Raw genomic sequence first — 26,033 nt, forward strand, 5'->3', positions numbered from 1 at the left:
ACTGATGATTACAGTAGATATGGTTATGTCTACTTAATCAAGCATAAGTCAGAAACCTTTGAAAAGTTCAAAGAGTTTAAACAGGAAGTGGAGAATCAGCTGGGCAGAAACATTAAGATGCTCTGATCCGATTGAGGAGGAGAGTATCTTAGTACAGATTTCCTTGACTATCTTAAGGAATGTGGAATTGTTTCACAATTGACACCTCCTAGAACACCACAACTTAATGGTGTGGCTGAGAGTCGCAATTGAAGCTTGTTAGACATGGTTCATTCCATGATGAGTCGAGCTTCGTTACCAATCTCATTATGAGGGTATGCCTTAGAGACTGTCGCCCATTTCCTAAATCTAGTCCCTACCAAGAAGGTTGTCAAAACACCTCACGAGATGTGGATTGGGAAAGTTCCCAATTTAGACCACATCAAGATTTGGGGTTGCGAGGCTTTAGTGAGACGTGAGACTTAGGACAAACTCAAAACTCGTAGTGAGCATCGGCTACCCACATAAATCCTTTGGTTATCTCTTCTACAGACCCAACGAGAATGTGGTCTTTGTGGCAAAAAGAGGGGTCTTTCGAGAGAGAGAATTTATAAGCCAAGGAAACAATGGGAGGCTAATTGACCTTAAAGAACTTCAAGAGTCAAGCGGTGGAGGAACCTCAAATCCTAGAAATCAACCTAAGGAGGAAACTCTTATTGATGAGTCCGTACCTCTAAGGCATTCCACAAGAGTTAGGAATCCACTTGAGCATTACTATGGTTTTCATATTACTGCGAAAGGTGATGCATTTATCAGTGATAGTACACTGATAAATTTGGATGAGCCTAACAACTTTAAGGAAGACATGGCAGGCCCTGAGTCCGCCAAATGGAAAGAGTCCATGAACAACAAGATTCGGTCCATGTATGACAATCAAGTTTGGAACTTGGTTGACAATGTACCGGGTCGTAAGACGGTCGGGTGCAAATGGATCTTCAAGAAGAAGACCGACATGGATGGGAATGTACACACTTATAAAGCACGACTGGTTGTGAAGGGCTTTACTCAAACTCCAGGAGTTGACTATGATGAGACCTTCTCATCAGTTGCGAAGATTAAGTCTATTAGGGTTATGCTATCCATAGCTGCATTTCATGATTATGAAATATGGCAAATGGATGTCAAAACCACTTTCCTTAATGGAAAGTTGGCTGACGATGTTTACATGAGTCGGCCAGATGGTTTTGTTGATGCAAATCACCCTAATAGAGTGTGTAAGCTTGAAAAATCCATCTATGGATTGAAACAAGCATCTCGCAGATGGAATCTTTGTTTCGATGAGAAAATCAAAGAGTTTGGTTTTTCGAGGAGCGAAGATGAGTCTTGTTTATATGTTACGGCTAGTGGGAGTATAGTTAGCTTTTTGGTATTGTATGTGGATGGCATATTGCTCATAGGAAACGACGTCCCAACCTTGCAGGAGGTTAAATCCTGGCTTGGGAAGTGTTTCACTATGAAGGACCTTGGAGAAGCTGCCTATATCATAGGGATAAGGATATTGAGAGACAGGAGTAAGAGACTAATTGGACTTAGTCAAAGTACCTACTTGGATAAGATGTTGAAAAGGTTCAACACGCAGGATTCCAAGAAAGGTGACTTACCAATCTTGAGTAACGCCAAACTGAGTAAGACTCAGAGCCCGAGTATAGAGGCTGAGATGGCTGAGATGAGTCGAGTACCATATGCTTCTGTTGTAGGCTCGATCATGCATGCTATGACTTGTACTCGCCCTGATGTGGCCTTTGCTTTGAGCATGGTCAGTAGATATCAAAGGAATCCTAGCAAGGCTCACTGGACTGCGGTGAAGAACATTCTCAAGTACTTGCGGAGGACTAAGGACTGGTTCCTTATCCTTGGTGGGAGTGATGACTTGAGAGTAGTAGGGTATAGTGATGCCAACTTTCAGATTGACAGGGATAATTTTGCTCTCAGTCGGGCTGGGTCTTTACCCTAAATGGAGGAGCAGTTACTTGGAAAAGTTTCAAGCAGGAGATAGTAGTTTATTCAACTTTTGAATCAGATTATATAGCAGCAAGCGAGGCGGAGAAGGAGGCAATATGGCTGAAGAACTTCATTGGAGACCTTGGAGTTGTACCAGCTATAAAGGAGCCTATGGAAATTTTCTGTGATAACGAGAGTGCAGTTGCCTTATCCAAGGAACTAAGGGATCACAGCAGATCCAGGCACATTGACATAAAATACCACTTCCTTAGACATCGAATAGAAGAAGGAGTCCTCGTGGAAAAGAGAGTATCATCAGATAGAACCCAACAGATCCCCTCACGAAGGGACTGTGTAGGGTTAAGCATTTACAGCATGCGAGGCACATTGGGCTGAAGGATGATATTATTTTTAGTAATTAGATAGCTTTCGAAACTTGTAATAGTTGAAATGTAATTGACATTTGATGTTTAAATAAAAGGTGTTTTTATCTACTAGTATGATACTGTCTTGTGTCAATCATTTAATATTGTTTCAGTTTGCATGTTTTGACTTCTGAAATAATTATATTATTCAAACTATCCACAGTCGATCATACTTTGGAAGTAGGTATTGAAATAAGACTGTCATGAATTGGGTTTGTAGATTTGTCTGAATTGTATTATACATAGCAATTGTTGCTGCAGCATTCATGAGTGCTCATAAATTTTGAGTATTGGATTCAACCCACACTCACTTGTATCACTTCATGGAATTTATCTCGAGTGATCGCGAGACGATAATATCATATAAGTCTTCAAACCAAGAGATATGAGTTGTTGACTATGAGTTGGTTGTACATTGATAGTACGAAAACGCATTAGTAACTTGATGTTATAAAATGTGTTGTTGTGTACAATTTGATGATTAGTTAGTATAAGAATATGAGTCAAATTTTATCTATTCCTTTTAGTCCTTGGAGGATTAAAAACGATATCTTGGGCCCCTTGATAATTTTTTTTGACTTATGTGTCTGACCCAGTCATAACTGAATTGATGTGTTTGATTAAGTTCTATGTCAAACAAATCGGAAATTAGGAAACAAACTGCTAGACAATAAGTACGACGTTGTTCCATGTATTTGTTCGGTTGATATCTTATACAGAGGATTATATGATCACTTATCTAAAATAGCACAACTTAGTTCCACGAGACTTTTAAGAGCTACGATTGCTGGTCGGATCTTGAAGTCGTACTTGCAGCTATAGTTATTAGACTTATCCATGTGAGAGACTGTTGGATAAGGTGTCTAAGTCCATAACTATATTTGGTATGTACTTGACCCGATTTGGCATGGTCCATTTGGGTTGCATGACATCAGAACAATTTGGATAAGTTCTAATATATTAACATGAATTATTTAATTAGTATTGATCAAGAATTAGTTTGGAAATAATTTTGTGATCAAAAGAGGCTAATTAAATAAATGGGGATTGATTTGGTAAATCATTCATTCTTATATAGTGGGCTTATGATCCATAGTTCTTCATGATGGGCTAAACCCATGTGGTTACCCATGGACACTCCATGAAGGTTAAATCCCATGGATCATGAGGAATGTGGAAAGGCATGAGTTACATAGTGTAACCCTAATATGCACACTATATAAAGAAGCCTCATGCTTGTAAAATCGGCACTTAAGAGATACTAGTGAGGGCTAGCCGATTTTGGTGCATAGTAATCTTATCTCAAGTTATTCCAATTGTTGGTGGTGTTGTGTGAAGCATTTGAGGCATCACATTTGGGGTGCTAGGCTCACAAAGTCTTAAGGAATCCAAGCTACAAGAAAGGTATGTCATTCTACTAGTTTTTATATTACATATACCCCAATCATATGCTCAAAACCTTGGAAAAAAAATTTTGCATGTATAATAGAGAAAATATAGATCCAAGGTTTCTAGGGTTGCATACACACCATAGGAGTGTTAGAATGCTCAAAACCCATCACCTTTTTCTCACTCAATAGAATTCCAACAAGCAAAAAGTGCCATAACAATCTATGGAATTCCTCAAACTCAAGAACATCCATAAAAGGGACCAAAAAGCTCTCAAGACAACCCAAAACCTAGATCTAGCATGAAATGAGCATAAAGGTGGAAGCTTTGCATCATAACAAGGTCCATAAATGGTTGGAAGAAGATGAACTCCAGGAAAAAACGACTTTCTAACATAATGTGGTCCTTCTTCTGCTTCTTCAATCTTCACATCTAAGCAGCAAAATCATCAAAACTTGTAAGGAAATTGAGAGGGAGCAATATGGAGGCTAAGGATTGCTCCCAAGGAGCTCTCTAATGTGATGGGGGTTGTAAATGACCTAAAAGACGGAGATAGTGCCATTAAATATTGGATTAAACCCTAAAAATAAAGTGGGCTTGGGCTTCCAGGATTCACGTCGTGATTCCCTATAGGTCGCGTCGTGATTCCCTATAGGTCGCATCGTGATTAGCATGGTCCAACAAGGCCCAATCAGATTAAGCCCACAACGTTCTCAGCCAAACTAACCCTTTAATTCATAATCCTAGCACATTTAGCCCAAATCTCAATCCTTTAAGGTCCAAACAACATCCCTTTAAGCCTGAGACCTTATTTTGATCAAAATAAAGTCTGCAATTCTGAAATAAGAAACATCCCAAAACTGGATGTTACAATCCCCCCCCCCCCACTAAAACAGGGTTTGATCAAAATAAATTCTGCAATTGGCTAGAATTGTAGAAGACAATCCCTTATGCAATCCTTATGGCTCTCCAAACCACTCAAAATCGACAACTTCCAATACCGCAAACACAAACCAAGTCCAACGATGGAGTTTACAAGACTGAGGAGCCACCATTCTAAAGCGTTGGAAATCATACTTTAAGACTGACTAACATCCTTTAGATGTACCCATTCCCTAGCTCCTATGACTGATAACACTACCATACCATTCTGAGACAAGCACTTAGAATGTTCTGATCGCAACACTCAAACAATCACAGATCCGGAAAATACATGTTGGAAAGGTCTCAGATGCACACTTGATTCCCTAACAATTCACCACTATCCATTCGTTCCCACGAGTGTACAAATGGTCGAATCATAAACTCATGTCGAATCCAAACTCCCGTTCCAACTCAGACGCAAAACTACCTGATAGGCCTTCCAAGAGCTACCACAGACCCATGGTTCGAAGCTCTAGAACCGTTACCCAATACAAACCCCTAATAAACAACCCTTAAAATAATAGAGATCCAAGGATGCAGACACTTAATCGCTATTTTCGTGAATTATTTAGAGTTTTTATATGAAATAATGAAATCCTAGTGGCAATTCTGCCAAAACTATATTACTCTATTAGTTAAAGGGGTCTATTCTTTCAATCACTATTCTTAGTAAATTATTTGAAGTTTTTTTATACGAGTGATGAAACTTATTTATGAATGTTGCTATCAAAATGAATAATTAATTAAGACCATTTTTAATTTATTATCAAATGTTCTTTTAATAAAAGCTAGAATCTACTCACAAAAAGAAACACACGCAAATTATAAACTAAATCAGCATATTTGCCATGAGTAGACCATTTAACCGAGTAGGTTCAAATGGCTTGGGACTGATATATAATTAATATTTTGGTGTCTCATAAATAAAATAAAAATGGATAATAAATGAAGCATCACTATCCGTATGATGAATATAGTGGACGCTCCACGCCCAGGGGAGGTCCCTATTAAGCCTTGGTACCCCACTCGTTACAAATAATGTAAGATATTTAAGAGTGTTTTTATTTTATTTTTTATGATTTTATATTTTTTATGGTTTTTTTTAATCACAATATCTCCATGCAAAATGCTATTGTACGATAGTATTCATAAATATTACTATTGATAGGATCTAAACTCAATTATTTTGTTCAAAAATTCTTAAATTGCGAGCCAAACCTGAAACCAATTTCTAAAATATACAATTGAAACCTGAATATAGCTAGTTTTAGTTTGATTTTTCTATTTTAAATCCAGACCGATTTTTGTTAACCTTAGAATTCTAACATAGATAGTTACATGGGAATGATAGTATACATTTATCCAAATAAAAATTGTTATTTTCAAATTTAACATATAAAAAAAAATTGTTTGTATATAATAATTTTTTGTGATACGCAATAATCTATGTTTTAGAGAGGTTGTATATATTATGTGTGTCACACACTCAACCCTAAACAAATAAAGTTCACTCCTTGATTGCATGGGGAAACATGGTCAATTCGATATGACCACGACCTAAAAATCAATATCTTTTTGTATAAGATATATACTAGTCAAAACATAAAAATTTATAGAGATTTTTAATTTTTTAAAATAAAATTATAGTGAATAAAAATGCATAAAAATAAACAAAAAAAAATCAATATTAAAAGACTTTTTAATTCTGTTGTGACTCACCTAATTATGCAATTAATCCATATATTGTTATTTAATAAGTGTTCTTTCTAAGCTGGTACTAAAACTATTAACCCTCTAGCAAGTCTTTTTAACCAAATTATTAAACTAAAACAAGTTCTTTAAGTTAAACCTAACATTTTACTAACTTAATCAAATAAGCTCTTAATTAAATTAGAAAAACAAGATTATTAGTGTAAAATTCCAAACAATATGCAATATTTCTCACAGTCTCGGAAGCATAAAAATATGTGATTTTCAATTTATAACATAATAAAATTTCAACATGGAACCAATATGATATTTGATCATTATTATCAATCGATTAAAACAATTATGAATTTTAACAACCGATTAAGTAGATTGACTTAATCGTAATTCAGGTGATCAGTCTAAATCGAACTAAAATCAAACATTCGGTTAGACCAAAACTGAAAACACTAGATAGAAACACGGATTAAAAACAAAATCTAACGATTAATGACATAAAACGTTGAAATCTTTGCAGAACTAAAAACTAAGGTGTTTACCCAAACGTGGCTCAAAACTGATTAAAACAATAAAATCTAATAACTGAAAAGTAAATATGAATAAAATAAACTAATTGGTCGTGTCATGTTCTTTAGATCTTCATAAATGACCAAAAACGCCATAAATGACTAGGAATTTGTCTAGATAAAGGTTTGGAACAAGTCTTGTGTGGTGAACACCCTTTAGGTCAAAGAATCGGCTCTATTTATAGATTTTTCAAAACCTATGTGTCATGCCAATTGTAATTAAGATGAACAAGACACGTAAATTAATGCGAAAAATTCTCCATGATCATATTTAAAGAAGAACGTTGCCATTTTTGGGGCCTTGGGAAAGTTACACGGCCATGTAACATAAAAACACGATCGTGTAAACTTCATATGATTGTGTTTTTAGTCATGGTCCTCCGGAAGTATTTTTTAAGCTATGAAAATGTTGTGGAACAAAAACACGATCACGTAAGCACTACACGGTTTTATTTGAATATGTTGACCTAATGAATTTAATTTTGGTTTAATTTGTTGTTATTTTGAACTAGTCATTTTGGTATATTTAGAGTGAACAACCTACGATTGTTCATGGTATCACTAAATGCTAGAACTTGTAATCAATTTAGTATATACCCGTGTATTTTGTAGTGTTTTTTTTCTTCTTTTATCAAAACCGTCAATATTTATCGAGTAAATTCTAGAAATGGTTATGTACTTTCCTGTTTTTCTTTGTTACATTAAGTGTGTTTGGGGGTGTTCGAGATAGTACAAAGGTAATATAATAATCTGTGAGCGGCCTCTACGTCATCTTGAGTAGTAACAACCTTTAAATAAAAAGCATAGGTAGTTTTTTTTATAAAGAAAGCTATCTAAAATTCTAGTGGCATATATTCGTAAACAATGACCTTCTCTTCTCTTTAGTTACAATAAACCAACAACAATGGTAAGTTACATCACCTCATTTTAAAATCAATTCACTTTGGAGGCTCTTGAGACGAATTGGCATGCAATCGTCTTTATAACACATCTCAAACCCACCACTACCAATGACTAACTATTCATCAAAGTCCTTGGTCGTTATTTGAATTTCTTAAAGCGAACAATGGTGATATGCTTGTGTCTATAATAGTTGATTATGGGTCTCATTATGTTTTTGGTAAACAATATGTTGCCTAAGAAAATGAAAGGGTAATAACAACGTCTTGTGATCAACGTAATTGCCTTAATACCACATGTAATTATTTTTGAGTTGATTTAATTTTCATGGATGAAATTATTCAATAAATTGATGGCCAAATCAGAAATGTCATTAAGTAACTAATAAGGTAGTTCATGGCTATGAAGTCGATTCAACTTATGTGTCTTGACCTTAGTGTACGAGAAAAGCACTTGGGGTGTTAGAATAATGTCATAAAGAATGTGATACAAAAACCAACCATAGGTTGTTCAATCTAAAGATATCAAAGTAATTAATTAGAAATAACAACAAATTAAACAAAAAAATCATTAGGTAAAATACATTCAAGTAAAATGGTTGAAAAACATGGTTATTTAAAAATTAACTTAAAATTCTTAAATACTTAACATAGAATGGTTTTGGGATACACGATATGTAAACATAAAATACCTAAAATATAACTACAAATATAAACTATATGTTATAAAGATAATAACATATAAACTATATGAAAAGGAAAATATTATATAAATTACAGATACCTTGGGAGTACCTCGAGACTATATATGTACAATAGAAATAGAGCATTTTAAGAAAATTGTATATGGTGAAGTAGAAACATTTTTTATTTACAGTATTCTAAATGGTGTAGTGCAACCGTCCTCCCGTTCTAGATTTTGAAATTTCGCCCTATGTTTTATCTTGGTGCACGACAATGCCACATTTGTTATCTTTTAGGACATTATTTGATCTTGTTAAAAATCGCGTTGTTATGTGCTTACCATAGAGTAGCCGAAAGAGTAGCTGTTATGTTGGTACTTGTTGACGTGATCGCGTTTTTTAAATAAGAAAATATGATCGTACATATTGATTGAATTACATGATTCAGAAACGCGTGATATCAAAGTTGAATTGTTTTATGTTTCGACATCATGATTCATGCACAATTTGTCATTCTTATTTAAGTTGTTGTTTGACCTAACAACTTAATACACGACATAACTGACATGACACTGGTTTAAAAATTCATGTTTCGTGTCTATAAGTGTTGACATGAAATGTAAAATCGTGTTTCGTGACTTACACGTGTGAAGCACGAATTTACTCGTTTAAACATATAGAAGACAATAATTAAATTTGTGTGACACGCGATACATATAAACACGTTAAAACAAAAATTAGGTGCATATTTTCTTAGCATAAAAAATGGTATTATACAATGACCGCTAGATTTATGTAAATCTGTGTTTTTATGTAGCATGGTTAAAAACATATATATTCGTGCCGGATTAATTACATAACGTGTTCATGTTTGATACCCAAAACATATTTTTATAGTTTGTGTCGTGTTCATATTTCACAAATCCGTGTTGTATAAATTCGTGTCTGACACATATACACAACACGAAAACACGAATTATCAGGCCTAACTGCCATAAATCCTTCGTTTGATGTTAGAATGACATGATTTTTTTCAACACGTAGTTTATTGTTTGTACTTCAACTTAGTCTAATTGGTTCTCGTCCGGTTATTGGTTCTTATTATTGGTCTAAACTAGTTTTGATCGTCCTAGTTCCAACTAAGCATCATTGGCTTACTCAGACTTTATCTAACCATCTAATAATGTACAAACTATCAAACAACAATAGCAGACTCAGAAAAACCAAACCATTTTGAGACCAACCGGAACCTTTCCAGAACCGCTAACTAGTTTAGGTTTTGTTCAGATTTAGTGTCTTAATTTTTTTGTCCATATATTACCATTAAACCGGCTAAAACCTATATCAACCGGTCATAAGAATGTAAAATTAACAGTCCAAACAAGTTCAATAATAACATGTGAACAAAAAAAAAGACTTAATAGACTAAATGTGTACAAAACCAAAACAGCGTTACCCTTATAAGTTATTAATCTTTAAAAAAAAGTATGTTACTATATATATAGAAGTCATCATAAAAAATACTAAAAATACAGTTAAGCAAAAAAAAAAGTACATTATGTTTTTTGGTATTTTGACCACCTACAAAACCATATAAAACGGAATCCTTAATAAGTTTCAAAAATATACAACGATTTAATAACTACAAAAACACTTAAATGGCCAAATCAATAATATCCCTCTTATTTGCTCTAATAAACAAGCAAAAAAAAAATCAAACACCAATAAACTATCTTTACAAAATTTATTGAGAAGAATGAGCATAGAAGGACAAGGAAATTGAACAAATCTTGTAATTAAAATACAAAAAAGTTTTAAGTACCACTTATAACATATTTGGTACAATTTGCAAGGTCCAAAATTGATTAAAATTTCCTAAGCTCATTCTTGTATCAATCTTGCAAATCTTATCACAATGATGTTCCAAGACCTATGGAAGCAAAACACAAGTTAGAAAATAGAGATGTATACAACACAATGTGCAACTTTAAGGGTATTTATGTAATTTTATATTTGCTCTTTAGAATCTAATTATTCTGGTCCTAAAAAACCACAATCTGCATAAAATTCCCCAAAACTGTAATAGAAAGAAACAAAAGTATGATGCTTTTATATACATATTAATGAAAGTACATTGTAGTTTCTTGCATTTAGCCCTAAAAACAAGAACTCAACAAGTGACACAAAATACAATTTCTTACTCAAAACCTAAACCACCATTTCTACTTCCTTAATTACTACCCTCAAATTATGGTTCGTATTATGAATCATCAAGAACTAAATTTTGAGCTCATTATAAACACTAAAAAGGTTCAATTTAATGCGAAAATATATCAAATTAGTTGTCGTTACTCTTTATAAGCTACTCTAATAATAACCCCTAAAGAAATGGAAGCAAAATTTTTAATTCTGCCTATAAATTTATAACCAATTTGTCAATTTACGCAAGAATCAATCCCAGAAATTCAAGCACAAATTGAAATTATCGCATAAAACAGGAACGAGAAGTACCTTGTGAAAGCCAGCTCCAGCAGGCGGAATCAACTGCAAGGCTCGATTTGAGACGAGCAGATGCAATTGCGCTGTGAAGAGGCATCATGGATTCAACCATTCCCAATGCCCCAACAATCCTGAAGAATAACACCACAAAGTTTAAATCGATTTCGCAGAATTTAGAAATAGGGTTGATTGTAGTGCGCGTTGCAGTGTGTTTTTGTATGTGTAATCGGTAAAGCATCTACCTTGAAGCTGCACGAGGGAGTGTTCTTGTAGATGAAGAAAATGGAGAAATGGGTACATGTTTTTGGGCTAGGGTTCTTGATATTACGGTGGTTTGAGATGCGATTGTTCGCAAACCAGACATTACCGCCGATCTGCTTGCCGATGCCATTTTTTCCCTCTCCCTCTTTCTTTCTTTCCCTCTTTCGTAAGGGGTTCTATATACCCTAAACATGAACTACACGGGTTATACTTCATGCTATGTTTGTTGTACTCTATAGCGTAAGACAAAAGTATTTGGGTCTTGAATCTTGATATGGTATTTAGGCAAAAGGATTTATAGTTTCATCTATTTATACTCGTACGATTTTAGTCCATTAAACAAATTAATTTCAGTTATATCTCTATTATAGATGGGTTCTATTTGTGAGTGTTTGTTCTTGAGGGTGGACATATGGACACGTTAGACTTGATTGGACCGGTTTGTATTTATCAAGCTCGTATTGGTTCTCGTTAATCTATAATTCTGGTTTTCTATGGGTTTTGGGTAAAAATCGGTTTTGTATTAGAAATTTTGTGTAATGTGTTTTGGGTAAAAATCGGTTTTGTATTAGAAATTTTATGAAATTCTTTAAACTGTCATAGTTCATTCGTTTGAAATTAGAATGACATAGTATTTTTCCCAACATCTAATTTTCAGTTTGTACTTTATTCTATATTATAATTTCACATTATTTGGTTACATATTCCCCGATAACAGGTATTGTTTAAAAATATTATCTTATGATTGTATGATAGACATTAGAAACATCATTTTAAGTAAATTATATATTTTTTTAATCATTAAATATATTCAAGGCGACATTTCAACTAAGTATCTAAACTTGTGAATATTCAAATAACTCAAATAAGCCATCTAAACCATTGGATAGCAATTGCGTCATCAACTTTTACCTTCTGTCTTGCATGATGTACCGGTTCCAACCAACCGATTCAAAAATCAGGACTGACACCAGCACCGGTATATACTTGATGCCCGGTTATTAGTCCATTCATCCCCCGAAACAAATTCCGCTTCTAGTCTCAGTCTTGCTTATTCAATTGCTAACCCCTAATTTGTTCCACAAGATCTATTGACCTAGGTGGAGTTTTTATCTCATTTTTTAAATGGTAAACAACAAACACCATCTAAGTGGTCCATGCCAGCACTACCTAAAGTCTATATGAGTAGTCAATCGTTGAATATTAACAATATTTTAAGTATGTTAGGGTTTGAACGTTGAACCTCATATGTGGAATTTTGCATCTCAATCACTAGGCTCTCATCATGGAGACTAAAGAAGGATGCAAAAATGGTATACCAAACCATGAATTGCCTAATATTTTTTTTACATCTCTAATATTGGTTTGATTGATAAAAACTCTCAGAAATAATATTTACTTTTAATTTAGGAGATCATTCATATATTAACAAGATTCATTATATTTTATATGACTTATAAATCGTGCAACTCGTGAATACTTTTTCATATTATAGTTTTCAGAATACTTTTTTTCTCTTTATAAATAGAAATATAGCTCACCATAAATTCTTTCAATGGATTAAAATCGTCCATGTATATATAAAATGCTTGGTTCCACAAAAATGTTCGACAAAACGTTTGGGGTAGAATTGTAATACAATATAATACAGGGGTCTAAGTGAAAGTACTCCTGTTTGTAGCTAACTGAAGCGTGGGAGCACCTGAAAGAGGGAGCTAGCTCATCAATTATCAATTATCATCGAGATCATCTCATCAAGGGAAATGGCCGCCATCTTAGCTCGCAAGTCGATCTCCGCTATCCGTAATCGACAGCTTGTAAGCTCCATCTTTCTCTCTCAGGCTCACATACGGATGCAATTTCTGTATAAACGATGCGGGTTGAACTTTTAGGGTTTCGATTTCATCCTACATGTTTCTCGATTAAATGGAGTTTAGGATGATCCACAAATCATGGATTGATTTTGATCTTTTTAGAATTCAGAAGTGAATTTTCTTACTAATTGATAATGGCATATTGACGATATAGAATGCTACATAGTTTCTTTCGTGCCCTAATTTTGGTTTGGGTCTGTTGCCCATGTAGTCTAATAATATGGGTGCATCAAATGTTTTCACTATACGAAAATAACACAATCTTACTCCCTATGTCCAATCCATCCTTGTTCCCGATGAGAAATGATAATTTTTTCATCTTTGAAACTGATATGAATTTCTTAAACTTCGTGAGAAATTCGCTTAAATCTAAACATATGCTCGTATCTGTTCATGTAAAAGACACTCCAATTAGTCTCTTGATGATATGATACTGATAAATCTTCATTTTTTTTCAGATTGTCACAGGACAAGCATTGCATTCCCATAACATTGGAACAATTTATGGTGCACGCTCATTTGCAACCAAACACTCATTTTCAACTGATAAAGGTAAAGTTTCTTTCTTGATTACGTTTAAGATTCATGAATCTCCTGCTTTATTTTTGTATTTCACAAATACTTTTTTGCACAAATGCAGATGATGAAGAAAGAGAAAAGCTTGCAAGAGAAATATCAAAAGACTGGAGTTCTGGTACTTATGATCTGAGCTCATTTCACCATTTCTTTAGCCTTTTTATCCTATTCTTTTTATGTTCATTTCACTTCATGATGCTTAATTTATTCACTATGCAGTGTTTGAAAGGAGCATTAATACGTTATTTCTAACTGAATTGGTTCGAGGTCTCTCTCTGACACTCAAATACTTCTTTGAGCCAAAAGTTACTGTAAGTATTCAACATAAACTTTTTTTTTTACTTCAATCTTTTTCTCCATTATCCTATATGATCTAAATAAGAAGTGGATTTCAGATCAATTATCCATTTGAGAAAGGTCCATTAAGCCCTCGTTTTCGAGGAGAACATGCCCTCAGACGTTATCCAACAGGAGAGGAGCGTTGTATTGCTTGTAAACTTTGTGAAGCTGTAAGTTTCACTTTCATGATTTAATTCACAATCTCTTAAATCCTAATAATATTAATAATAAATAAATAAAAGTGAAAATGCTAATGCCTTATAAGAAAGTAGAATGTTGTAATAGAAAGAAATGAAAAGTGGGATACTTTAATAAATAAATAAATAAATAAATCAAAGTACATTGCTATTTCTTTGGTGTAACGTATAAAATTTGTGGTTGTGTATCAGATATGCCCTGCTCAAGCTATCACCATAGAAGCAGAGGAACGAGAAGATGGAAGCCGCAGAACAACAAGGTAAAGATAATTTTTTGCTTTTGTTATACAGTACATGACATGACATGACAGAACAGATTGTATTGTTCTGCATTTTACATGACATGACAGACATTTTACATGTCATGAAAATAGCGGTGATTGAATGAAATGATTTGTAATGTAGGTATGATATTGATATGACAAAATGTATATACTGTGGATTCTGCCAAGAAGCATGTCCTGTTGATGCGATTGTAGAGGGGCCCAACTTTGAGTTTGCTACAGAAACACATGAGGTTTATAATTATAATTTATTTATTTGTTCTTTCATTATATTAATATATATGATTTTGCATTCGTGACTAAATTTTAAAGGATGATAATTGATATGTTTTTATTTTTGTTTTTGTAGGAACTTTTGTATGATAAGGAGAAGCTTCTAGAAAATGGGGATAGATGGGAAACTGAGATTGCTGAGAATCTTAGATCCGAGAGCCTTTATCGGTAAAATGGTTTTTGGTTCATAAATCATATCATAATCTTGAATCTCTTTTGTTTTGGTTTTGGGACGATGAGATGAATAAAGTGATGGGTGTTTTGTTGTGAAATCATATCATATGCACTTGTTTTTTTTTATCGATTATTCGATGGAAATTGATGTATTCTTTTTATAACGTGAAAATGTAAGCTGGATTTGTTTTTTTTTTTTTTGTTATGCGGAAGTGTTAACAAATATAAAGATGGTATTTTTAACTAATGTATTTTGCAAATGAGTTGGTGTTGATGTTTAACAAATATACTATGTAAATGGTTTAATATTTATTGAATGCAAATATAGATAATGACTAACCATTATGTACGACAAGAAGCTTTAAAGAGAAAAAACTCAAATTAAAGAAAAACCTTTGTTTGGGGTATGACCTTAAATCTTTATTTTAAACCAAAAACATATAATTCAAAAGTTATTTTAAGTAGTTTTTGGGAGGTTTTTAATTTCTATTTTTTTTTATTTTGTTTTTGCACCTTTAAAAGCTTTCGGCTAAACCCTAAACCCTAATTTATCGCAACACTTCTATACAAATAAAAGAAATTTTTTTTAGCTTTCAGCTACCAACCTCCAATATATCAGTTAGTTTTGTAAAACATGCCCAAGAAAGTTGAAGTTTTTATTTATTTATTTATCACGACTTGAGAGCATCATGGTGATGGTTGCTCGAGTTTAAGGTTGTTAAAACTAAAATCGTGGTTCTAAAAGGTGTGTCATAACATCAAGGCACACAAATACACGTGATGGTGTGAGTTGTTTTCGAGACACATTTTTTTTTGTCGGCTATGAAACCATTCAGTTTTTGTTAACTTTTTGTTATTAGATGTTTAAAGGAGTCGGTATTATCATTGTTATCATCAAGGATAATTACTAGAAGCTACCATTCTTATCTCTTTATTTTTATGATTATCTTTTCCTTAAGATACGCTAGTCTAGTTTTTTTTTTTTTTTTTTTTTTTTTTTTTTTTTTTTTTTATATATATATATATATGTTTTTGTTTATTGCCCTGTAACTTGAGTATTACGAATCCTAATGATCAATCAATAAAACCCATGGTGGCTTCTGTTATGAATTTATTTATGGGATCAGAGCCTACGATCCATTAAGAAAATGAACATCAAAATTTCCAGCGACTATGGCAGGAGAAAAAGGAGAAGGAACCAAAAAGACCGAAGAGACGATTGATGTCAATTCACCATATTACATTCACCCATCTGATTATCCAAAACAGATGCAGGTGAATGATATTCTAACCGACAACAACTTCAATGAATGGAAACAGGAGATGATGAACTTATTGTTTGCAAGGAACAAGATGAGCATAGTGGACTGATCGATCAAGAAACCAGAAACCACAGATCCCATATACATGGCATGGGTGAGAGTCGACACTATGATCAAAGGTTGGCTAACAACTGTAATGGAAAGAGAAATCCGTACGAGTGTAAGGTATGCCAACACCTCAGCAGAGATTTGGAAGGACCTTGAGGAGAGATTCGAGAAAGAAGGAGCTCCCCGTGCCTACGAACTAAAACAGTCTCTAAATATTACAAGACAAGACGGTAACTCTGTGTCCTCTTACTATACAAAACTGAAATCCATTTGGGATGAGTTGGAGATTGTCCTCCCCACGCCACGATGCACCTGCAATGGATATGATTGTGCCATAGGGAAGCGTCTGAACGAAGTGAAAGAAAAGGAAAGGACCTACGAGTTCCTTATGGGACTTGATGAGGAATTTGCTATCATACGAACCCAAATTTTAGCTATGAAGCCTACACCCACTTTGGGGATAAGCTATCACCTAGTTGTTGAAGATGAGCAGCAATGTGCCAAAACAGGGAACACCAAGAAAACGGGAAGTGAAGTCGCTGCCTTTCAGGTCAATTACACAGGCAAAAAAGGATCTCGCCAAACACAAGGGGCACAGACTACACAAGCAGTAAGCAAGGTACCATAGAAAAAACCTCAAACCAAGCAACGAAAAGGCAGAAAATTGCACTTTTGTGGAAGAGACTGGCACAAAAAAGACGGTTGCTTCAAAAGGATCGGGTATCCAGATTGGTGGCCCGGAAAGAAGGATAATCCAAATCCCAAGGCAGCATGCGTGGAAGTTAACACTAGTCCTATACCAGGGCTATCGGATGAACAATATTGTTTGTTCATTGAGCACTTCAAGGAGGAAACAAAGAATGAGACCAATCCAAGGGCCAACTTCACAGGTAGAGACAACACACAATGTGAATGGGTGGTTGACTCAGGTGCAACCGAGCACATCACACATAGAGGTGATTTTCTAGATAATGAAGTCACAAAGTTAAAATGAGCACTCGTCATCATTCCTAATGGGGATAAAATTCATGTTGAGGGTGAAGGAGAACATACCTTACCAGGAGGAGTAACAATAAAAGGAGTTTTGCATGTGCCAAACTTTAATTACAATCTCTATCTGTTAGCAAACTTACAAACAATCTTAATTGTGCTATAACATTCTTTCCTGATTTCTTTGTAATGCAGAAACTAGTGACGAGGGACTTGATTGGATCGTGTAATTGCATTGGAGGGCTGTATCAGATGGGGACAATGGAAAGAAGAGAAGCTTTATCCACGACATTTGAAGTTTGGCATAAGAGACTTGGTCATCCATCACCAGAAAAGATTTCACGTTTAGATTTTATTAAAGATTTTTCTATAAATAATAAAACTCAAGTGTGTGATGCCTGCTTTAAGGCAAAGCACACTAGACTTCCCTTTCCAATTAGTGAAATAAAGACAACGACTTGTTTTGATTTAGTGCATTGTGATGTTTAGGGCAAATATAGAACTCCTTTGTCAAACGCTTTTTATTTTTTTAACAATAATGGATGATTTTAGTCGATTTGTATGGACGTTTCTTGTTAAACATAAACACGAGGCGAGTGATTGTCTCATTGTCTTTCATAAAATGGTCAAAACTCAGTTTGGAAAACAAATTAAACGGATTAGGTACGACAACAGAGGGGAATTCGTTTCAAATAAAATGCATGAATTTTATGCACATGAAGGAATATTGCTTGAAACATCTTGCCCATACACCCCACAACAAAATGGGGTGGTAGAACGCAAGCATAGACACCTGTTGGAGACATCACGAGACCTAAGATTTCAAGCTAATTTGCCAAAATCTTTTTGGGGGGAATGCATTTTAATAGCCACTTATATGATCAACCGTCTACCCTTTAAATTTCTTCATGGTGCAACACCCTACGAGATTCTTTTCAATCAAAAACCAAGTTATGATCATATGCGTGTTTTTGGGTGTTTAACCTACTACCAAAGCACATAAACAAATGGAGATAAATTTGAACCACGGGGTAGACCGGGGATTTTCGTTGGGTATCCCCAAGGCATAAAGGGATATAAGATCTATGACATGGAGCACAAGAAACTGGTGGTTTCAAGAGATGTCAGGTTCCTTGAAAATGAATTCCCCATGAAGCGTATACACACTAATGAAGGGGTACATGAAGAAGAAGAGATATTTCAATTTGTCAACAAGGATGTACCACCAGCCACTCAAACGTCATCCCCCACTCACCACCAGCCTACAGTCGAGAATCTCACTCACAAAAATTACACAGGTGAAGAAACAATCACGTCAGAATTAGAATCTCCCATACACAACGATGAAACTCCCATGCAAACCGATAATGACATTGCACATGAAGATCAAAGAGGAAAACGAGTCGAAAATCAACCCACAATTCAAGGACTATGAGGTTAAATTGCCCCCGTCGATACATCATCCACAACCCGAATCCAGTCACGTCGCCTCAACGGTACATCCTCTTGCTAACTATATTTCTTAAAATAAATTTTCTAATGCCCACAAAGCATTTCTAGCTGCCATTGTTACACACAATGAGCCAAAGTGTTTTAGTGAAGCAGTACAGGATGAACGATGGAGAGAGGCGATGAAAAAGGAAGTTGATGCACTTGAACAAAATGGAACATGGCAACTTCAACATTTGCCAAAAGGAAAAAGGGCAATCGACTCCAAATGGGTGTACAAAATAAAGTACAAACCAAATGTTGACGTGGAGAGATTCAAGGCACGACTTGTAGCAAAGGGATACACTCAAATGGAAGGTGTGGATTTCCATGACACATTTGCACCGGTGGCCAAACTCATGACTGTTCGTGTATTGCTGACGATAGCCATAAAAAATAACTGGATCATACACCAGTTGGATGTAAATAACGCATTTTTACACGATGATTTGGAAGAAGAAATATATACGAAGGTCCCGAAAGGTTTTCGAAAAGATGATGATACACGAGTTTGCAAACTTAAGAAATCCTTGTATGGATTAAAACAAGCCTCCAGGAATTGGTATCATAAGTTCACGACTACTCTTTGTAGTCTTGATTTTCGACAGTCACACGCGGATCATTCTCTTTTCATCCACAAAAATGGGAACACTTTCGTGGCAACCTTGATCTATTTTGATGATGTGATCATAGTTGGAAATGACTTGAGAAAGATTGAAAGCACAAAATCCAATCTTGATGAAAGTTTCAGCATTAAAGACCTTGGTAATTTAAAGTATTTATTGGGAATTGAGGTAGCACGTGTTGAAGAAGGTCTCGTGTTGATCCAAAGGAAATACACTTTAGACATTCTTAAGGATTCTGGTTTACTTGGTTCCAGACCTAGTCGTTTTCCCATGGAACAGAACCTAAGGCTTGATAAGGGAGGCGAACATAAACCGGTTGATGCTAACATGTATCGACGTTTAGTTGGCAGACTTTTATACCTTCAAGCAACCAGACCCAATATCACTTACGTGGTTAGTGTCTTAAGCCAGTTTGTCTCTGATCCTAGACAAAATCATTGGGAAGCAGCTGTAAGAGTCCTTAGATACCTTAAGGCTACTCTGGGCCAAGGAATTCTATTACCAAAAGAAAGAGGGACAAAATTAACTACCTATAGTGATTCTGACTGGTTGGGTTGTCCTTTCTCTAGAAGATCACGAACTGGATACTTGTTAATTTTAGGTGGTGCACCAATATCCTGGAAGTCCAAGAAACAATCGGTTGTTTCTCGATCATCAGCCGAGGCGGAGTATAGAGCAATGGCTACCACCGTCAACGAAATACTTTAGACTCGTTGGTTATTAACAGATTTTGGTGTGAATCTGATTCACCCAACACCTCTCTTATGTGACAATGAGTCAGCGTCATATTGCTCATAATCATGTCTTCCATGAGCGAACCAAGCATGTGGAAATGGATTGCTACTTTGTAAGAGAACGAGTCGAATCAAAAGAAATCACTCCAATTCGTATTCACACTCATGATCAGTTAGCAGATTTGTTGACCAAACCTTTGAGCTCAGAACGCTTGCAATCTTTATCTATCAAGCTAGGCATTCGTAATCTTCATGCCGGGAGAATAAAGGAGTCGATATTATCATTGTTATCATCAAGGATAATTACTAGAAGCTACCATTCTTATCTCTTTGTTTTTATGATTATCTTTTCCTTAAGAAACGCTAGTCTAGATTTTTTTTATATACGTTTTTGTTTATTGCCATGTAACTTGAGTGTTACGAATCCTAATGATCAATCAATAAAACTCATGGTTGCTTCTTTTATGAATTTCTTTATGTGATTTTTTTTTATTTATGCACTTGTTATTAGATGTTGATATAAATCTAAACACTTGATATAAATCTATAATTATGTGATTTTTTTTATATATATGCATGTGGCCTTAAATCATGTCGTGAAAAACATAATGAGTCGTAATACTTAAGTTTAATCTTACCTTCACACTATGCCACTGTCTTATTACAAAATAAACGTTTATTTTGTAATCATCACATGCCAATCAATCAATGAAACCAAATAAAATAATATAATATACTTAAAAATCAAAGTTGAAAAAAGTACATGATAATGATAGTTGATTTCAATAAAAAAAATCAACTAGTAGATTTATGATATTAAAACTAATTCCAAGTTTGACTATTCTTTCTCCAATATAATCGCAATTTTGGCTACGTTCCTCATAATCGTAGTTTCTTGTTTTGGATCGATAATTGGCTTTAGAAATTGAGGCATGTTTATATATATATATATATATATATATATATATATATATATATATATATATATATATATATATATATATATATATATATATATATATATATATATATATATTTTATGGCTAGCATATTCACAAAAATGGCTATTAGAAATGTTTGTATATGAGTAATCATTTTTGTAGACATTTACCAAATAGCGTAAATTTTGGGATGTTAATTTCATACTAGGATTTCATGTTCCAAACAACTCTCATTTTGGATATTGCATTATTATTTTCTTTCGTATTCTAAATGTTCATGTGGTTGTACAAATCTAACTATCATGTTTTATATTTTCAGAGATAAAATAGTTGACAAGAATACAACAACTCTCACCTAACACTGTTATTAATACATCAACTCTTACTTAACTCGTCTATATTTATAAATTCGTTTATAAGTTATAACCCGTGGAAATCACGGTTACAAAATTAATTAAATTTTCATAGTAAAAACTCAAAATTATTAATAAATTATTAATTAAAAGATATTTTTTAGTTATATAAAATTATAATCGTTGATTTAATTAAATAGGTAACCTTATAATTTGTATTAATTTTATTTAAATTTATTATAATATTATTAATTTAATGTTATTAGAGTCAGAAATTTAAATTTTGAAATTTAAAATGGAGAATCAATAGGTTGACAAATGACATGACATTAATTAGGAGATCATTATAGGGTGACACATGGCTAAAGAAAAATAAACATATTCTTTTATTAGAATAGGGAGATTCACATAAATTCTCACATACCACCTTATTCAACCACTATAAATTTATGTTAAAACCACAACATTGTTCATACAAATGCAACATTGAGTCATTTCACTCTACATATTAACTAAAAAAAACTTAATTTTTTTTGTTCTCTCCTAAAATGTCTTCGACTTGTGTTAAAAATAATAAAGTTTAATTATTTGGTCAAACTTATAGGTGACTTGTATCTTTTTTCATGGTTTATTCGTTTGGGTATTTTATGTTGTTTTGTTGTTTCTTAAGGGGTTGCAGGTATATTGATCGCAGGTCTTTTCCGGGTTTGGATAGTTGGTGGGTGATCCAGTCGGGTCAGGTATATATTTCTTGTGCAGGTAGTGGAGGCTTGGTATGTGCATGAGATATCTTTGTATTCTCTCTATGTTCTTCAATTCTTCTTCAAGATTTAGGGTTTCATATATTTTGATTTTTGTTGTTCTTATTTTGATTCTTGATCAAGTTTTGTATGTGATAAACTTTTGGGAGTAGTATAAGAAGATGCAAGGAGGGTTTTCCTTTGTAGGTACATGTCAAACGATCTAGTTTATTAATAATATAGAGTGATCATGTTGGGATATACTTGGATTGTTATTTTGCACAACTTGTCTAAAATTTCCCCAAAATTAAACCACCCTTTAAGCTCCATCAATGAGCCCGAGCCTTGGATGATGCATAAGGTGATGAAGAATGTTGTACTGACCAGGAAAGTAAAGTATGAAAAGACGAAAGCCATAGTCACTGCAAGTATGGCTACATTCTTCATAATCATGTTTTTCTCTTTTTTGATCGATATGTTGCTTTAAAATTTATGGCATGTTTATTAATGGGCTAGCAAAAAAATGAGTATTTATTTAACTTTTTACAAGGTGGTAGTTAACTGTAACATCGACATTCGAGCTGAGTAGTTTTGACCATTTAATGGAAACATACACACACACATACACACACACACACACACACACATATATATATATATATATATATATATATATATATATATTTGAAAATTAACATAAGCTAAAAACAAATAAACTAAATTCAAATAAATAAACTAAAATGAGAAATAAAATAAATTAACATTAGATGTTTAAAGTTATCAAGATGTTTAGAAGACCAAATATAGGGTTAGAAAAGTTGTTATAGGACTAAAAGAGTCAAATTTGAGAAACGTATACGTAGTTACAGTTTAACTAGGTTTTGAGACTTAAATGTTATGGAATAATAATTAAAAGTTTAAGATGAAATCCTATAGTTAGGAATGATTATAAATGCCATTTTGAGAGATTATAGAATGAATGGTCAAACGTGTCAATCCCCAAAACTTATGGACTCCCTAAGATTTAGGATTAATTTGGTATCAGATTTTTATGAATAGGTTTAAGTTGAAACTTCTAGTGGGAATATTTAAAGAAGGGATAAAAGTGTCAAATTAATGAAACTTGAGTTGACATAGTTTTCACTTGGTTTAAGGACTAAAATGACTAGGAAATCAATTATATATGATAAGTATAATAATAATAGAGGTTGGATAAGATTTGAGAGCTTATAGTGGGTCATATGTAAAGAAAATGGAAGTTAGAGCTTCTCCAACAATATAACACTAAAATGATGGTTGTTTAACACCAAAATGGTGATTTAACTACAACCAACCTTTAAATGGTGTTTTTTTTTAGAGGCCCTCATATTTGAACATCATATTTGGCGTTAAAAGAGAGTCAACACAAAAGTGGTGTTAAATTTAAAGGTCGATTGGAAGATTCTTGGCATTCATAATATAAAAATGGTGATTTTTTGTTGGATGTTGGAGTTAATCATAGGGACCATAACTTGAGTTGACATAGTCTTCACTTGGTTTAAGGACTAAAATGACTAGGAAATCAATTATATATGATAAGTATAATAATATTAGAGGTTAGATGAGATTTAAGAGCTTATAGTGGGTCATATGTAAAGAAAATGGAAGTTAGAGCTTCTCCAACAATATAACACTAAAAGGATGGTTGTTTAACACCAAAATGGTGATTTAACTACAACTAACCTTTAAATGGTGTTTTTTAAAGGCCTTCATATTTGAACTTCATATTTGGTGTTAAAAGAGAGTCAACACAAAAATGGTGTTAAATTTAAAGGTCGATTGGAGGATTCTTGGCATCCATAACACAAAAATGGTGATTTTTTGTTAGATGTTGGAGTTGATCATAGGGACCATAAGTACAAAGAGTTAAAAATTTAAAGCATAAAAACCATTTGCCTCATCTTTTCATTGAGAACGGATTCAAATCCAAGAGAGGTTGTAGATGGCAATTTTTAAGGATCAAATGATGGATAAGAATTTTTTGGAATAACTATTTACTGTTTTGAGCTTAAATCTTAACTATAGCTTGGAAATGTATATATTATCCCTTTAAAACTCCCAAGTTTTCATAGTTAGGGTTTGAGCTTGAGCTTAAATACATTTTTCATTCTTTTCAATTAGTGAATTAATGGAGTTCCTAGTTGCTAATCCTTCCTTACAACATCACTTCATTAATAACTTTCTTTATAAGGTTTGAGTGAGATTTTGGGGGTTTTTCTAAACTTAGCTTTTATGAGCTCGAATTTGAGACATTATCAATGATTTGAATATGTTTTGGATAGTAGAATTATACTCTAGAACACCAAGGCATCACCATTTTGTCCAATGGAATGGTTCATTCTATCTTCAATGATGGAATTAGGGATTTAGAATTGTAGCTTGATGCAAAATTGTACTATGAGCTTGAATGAGTTGTACTTGTAACATCCCAAAAATCATGACCAAAAATTTCATTTTTAATTATTAAATAAACCATAGTTATCAAATCATTTCATCCAAAAACATAAGTTATCGTATCAAATCAGAGTATCATATCAAAACACATGTCAATATATCAGAGTAAAACATCTCAGACTAAACAAATGGTGTGTACAATGCAAGAGATAAATGAGAAGTTTATAAATGATTATGATTTTTGGTAATGTATGCTCGTATGAGAAGTAGTGACCATATTTGTTGTCCCGGATTACCAATATTTATTATGCGAAGTTTATATTAGCTAGAGTTCTTATGTAACTTGATGATATGTCAGAAAGACGAATGAGTTTATGACTTGTATGAGATGTCATTCCAAGAACGACTCATTGTCCCTAAAGAGGAAACATAAAAGGTCAAGGGTATTTTCATGATGTAGCCCAAAAGTACTCGTTGATGCTTAGTTAGTTTGATGAGATAGTAAAAAATTATAGAGAAGTAGCTACCATATTTTTGTGTTATTCTTGCGGGTACTTATATATTGAGAAGTTGATAAATGATTATGATTTATAGAATTGTTGGTGGTGTTGGTCGGAGCTACTTTGTGTAAAATTACTTGGATTAAGATGGTGAATTGTTTATTGTTATTAAAAGTTTGCTTTGTCCTTTAGTTAGATTCGGGTAATCTAACTATATCACGTGTGTACTTGTTTGTCTATTGGGCCAAAGCCAAACGCCAAACCGTTTCTTCGATCATTCACAAGTACGGGTGGGACCCACCATCAAGGCCTCGATACAAATGCTTATAGAAATTCATTGATATTGGTGTTTAGACTTTAATCGTTAACATGTATGTTTGTAAGCCCATACGTCTTCATTGCGTCTACCATAATTTTATTGTATTTATTTTAGTTGTATCGCATCAAATACAACTTGACACCCTTGTCACTATCTCTCCACTTCGATTCATTCTTTCCCCTTTCTTAATAAATTTCCTTTCTTGCTCTTTTTCTTTATTATGATGCCTTGCAAGGGTTTAGGCGAAGTACTTCTTTAATGTCAATTATGGTGTTGGATTGGAGGTCGTGGAGGAGTTTAATACTACTCATAACAATTGTGCAACATACAACCATTGGCAAACCTCCTCTTAGTTTTTAATCACCCGATTTTGTACCAAAAAGTAAACCAATAAATAAGAAACTTGTAAAGCATGTAATAACATTTTGGAAAATTTGCGTCGATCCACAAATATATACAAAGTTACAAAAATAAAAAAACAGTTAATTG

The 26,033-nt window shown here is 33.6% G+C and overlaps 3 protein-coding genes across 3 annotated transcripts; 2 read left to right on the forward strand and 1 right to left on the reverse strand.

Annotated features, from left to right (window-relative positions):
• Positions 1-10,232: 10,232 nt before the first annotated feature.
• LOC145065003 (uncharacterized) lies at positions 10,233-11,514 on the reverse strand. Its single transcript, XM_079012346.1, has 3 exons — positions 11,315-11,514; positions 11,085-11,203; positions 10,233-10,503 (listed from the first exon to the last, which is right to left on the reverse strand). Exons 1-3 carry the CDS (start codon positions 11,461-11,463, stop codon positions 10,484-10,486), a joined length of 288 nt encoding a protein of 95 aa, XP_078868472.1. The 5' UTR covers positions 11,464-11,514; the 3' UTR covers positions 10,233-10,483.
• A 1,479-nt stretch (positions 11,515-12,993) lies between these two features.
• Positions 12,994-15,242, forward strand: LOC145063218 (NADH dehydrogenase [ubiquinone] iron-sulfur protein 8, mitochondrial). Its single transcript, XM_079010810.1, has 8 exons — positions 12,994-13,150; positions 13,666-13,759; positions 13,848-13,901; positions 14,003-14,094; positions 14,179-14,292; positions 14,512-14,579; positions 14,725-14,836; positions 14,953-15,242. The coding sequence occupies exons 1-8, from the start codon at positions 13,097-13,099 to the stop codon at positions 15,046-15,048; spliced, it is 684 nt and encodes a 227-aa protein (XP_078866936.1). The 5' UTR covers positions 12,994-13,096; the 3' UTR covers positions 15,049-15,242.
• Positions 15,243-16,457: 1,215 nt separating this feature from the next.
• Positions 16,458-18,413, forward strand: LOC145064501 (uncharacterized). The gene is made up of 3 exons (XM_079011942.1): positions 16,458-17,039; positions 17,606-17,797; positions 17,883-18,413. Exons 1-3 carry the CDS (start codon positions 16,458-16,460, stop codon positions 18,411-18,413), a joined length of 1,305 nt encoding a protein of 434 aa, XP_078868068.1.
• Positions 18,414-26,033: the final 7,620 nt, after the last annotated feature.

This window comes from Lactuca serriola, chromosome 7 (genome assembly GCF_051521515.1).
Source record: "Lactuca serriola cultivar US96UC23 chromosome 7, Lser_US96UC23_V15, whole genome shotgun sequence".
Classification (NCBI taxonomy): domain Eukaryota; kingdom Viridiplantae; phylum Streptophyta; class Magnoliopsida; order Asterales; family Asteraceae; genus Lactuca; species Lactuca serriola.

Bases quoted from the DNA above. Each gene is read 5' to 3' on its own strand.
- LOC145063218 (XM_079010810.1), top strand. From the start codon at position 13,097: ATGGCCGCCATCTTAGCTCGCAAGTCGATCTCCGCTATCCGTAATCGA. The intron at 13,760-13,847 runs GTAAAGTTTCTT...GCACAAATGCAG, and splicing joins CTCATTTTCAACTGATAAAG to ATGATGAAGAAAGAGAAAAG. The intron at 13,902-14,002 runs GTACTTATGATC...TTCACTATGCAG, and splicing joins ATCAAAAGACTGGAGTTCTG to TGTTTGAAAGGAGCATTAAT.
- LOC145065003 (XM_079012346.1), bottom strand. From the start codon at position 11,463: ATGGCATCGGCAAGCAGATCGGCGGTAATGTCTGGTTTGCGAACAATC. The intron at 11,204-11,314 runs GTAGATGCTTTA...GTTATTCTTCAG, and splicing joins CTCCCTCGTGCAGCTTCAAG to GATTGTTGGGGCATTGGGAA. The intron at 10,504-11,084 runs GTACTTCTCGTT...TTGCTTCCATAG, and splicing joins CTGGAGCTGGCTTTCACAAG to GTCTTGGAACATCATTGTGA.
- LOC145064501 (XM_079011942.1), top strand. From the start codon at position 16,458: ATGGCATGGGTGAGAGTCGACACTATGATCAAAGGTTGGCTAACAACT. The intron at 17,040-17,605 runs GTACCATAGAAA...TTTGTAATGCAG, and splicing joins CTACACAAGCAGTAAGCAAG to AAACTAGTGACGAGGGACTT. The intron at 17,798-17,882 runs GTGTGTGATGCC...GTTTTGATTTAG, and splicing joins CTATAAATAATAAAACTCAA to TGCATTGTGATGTTTAGGGC.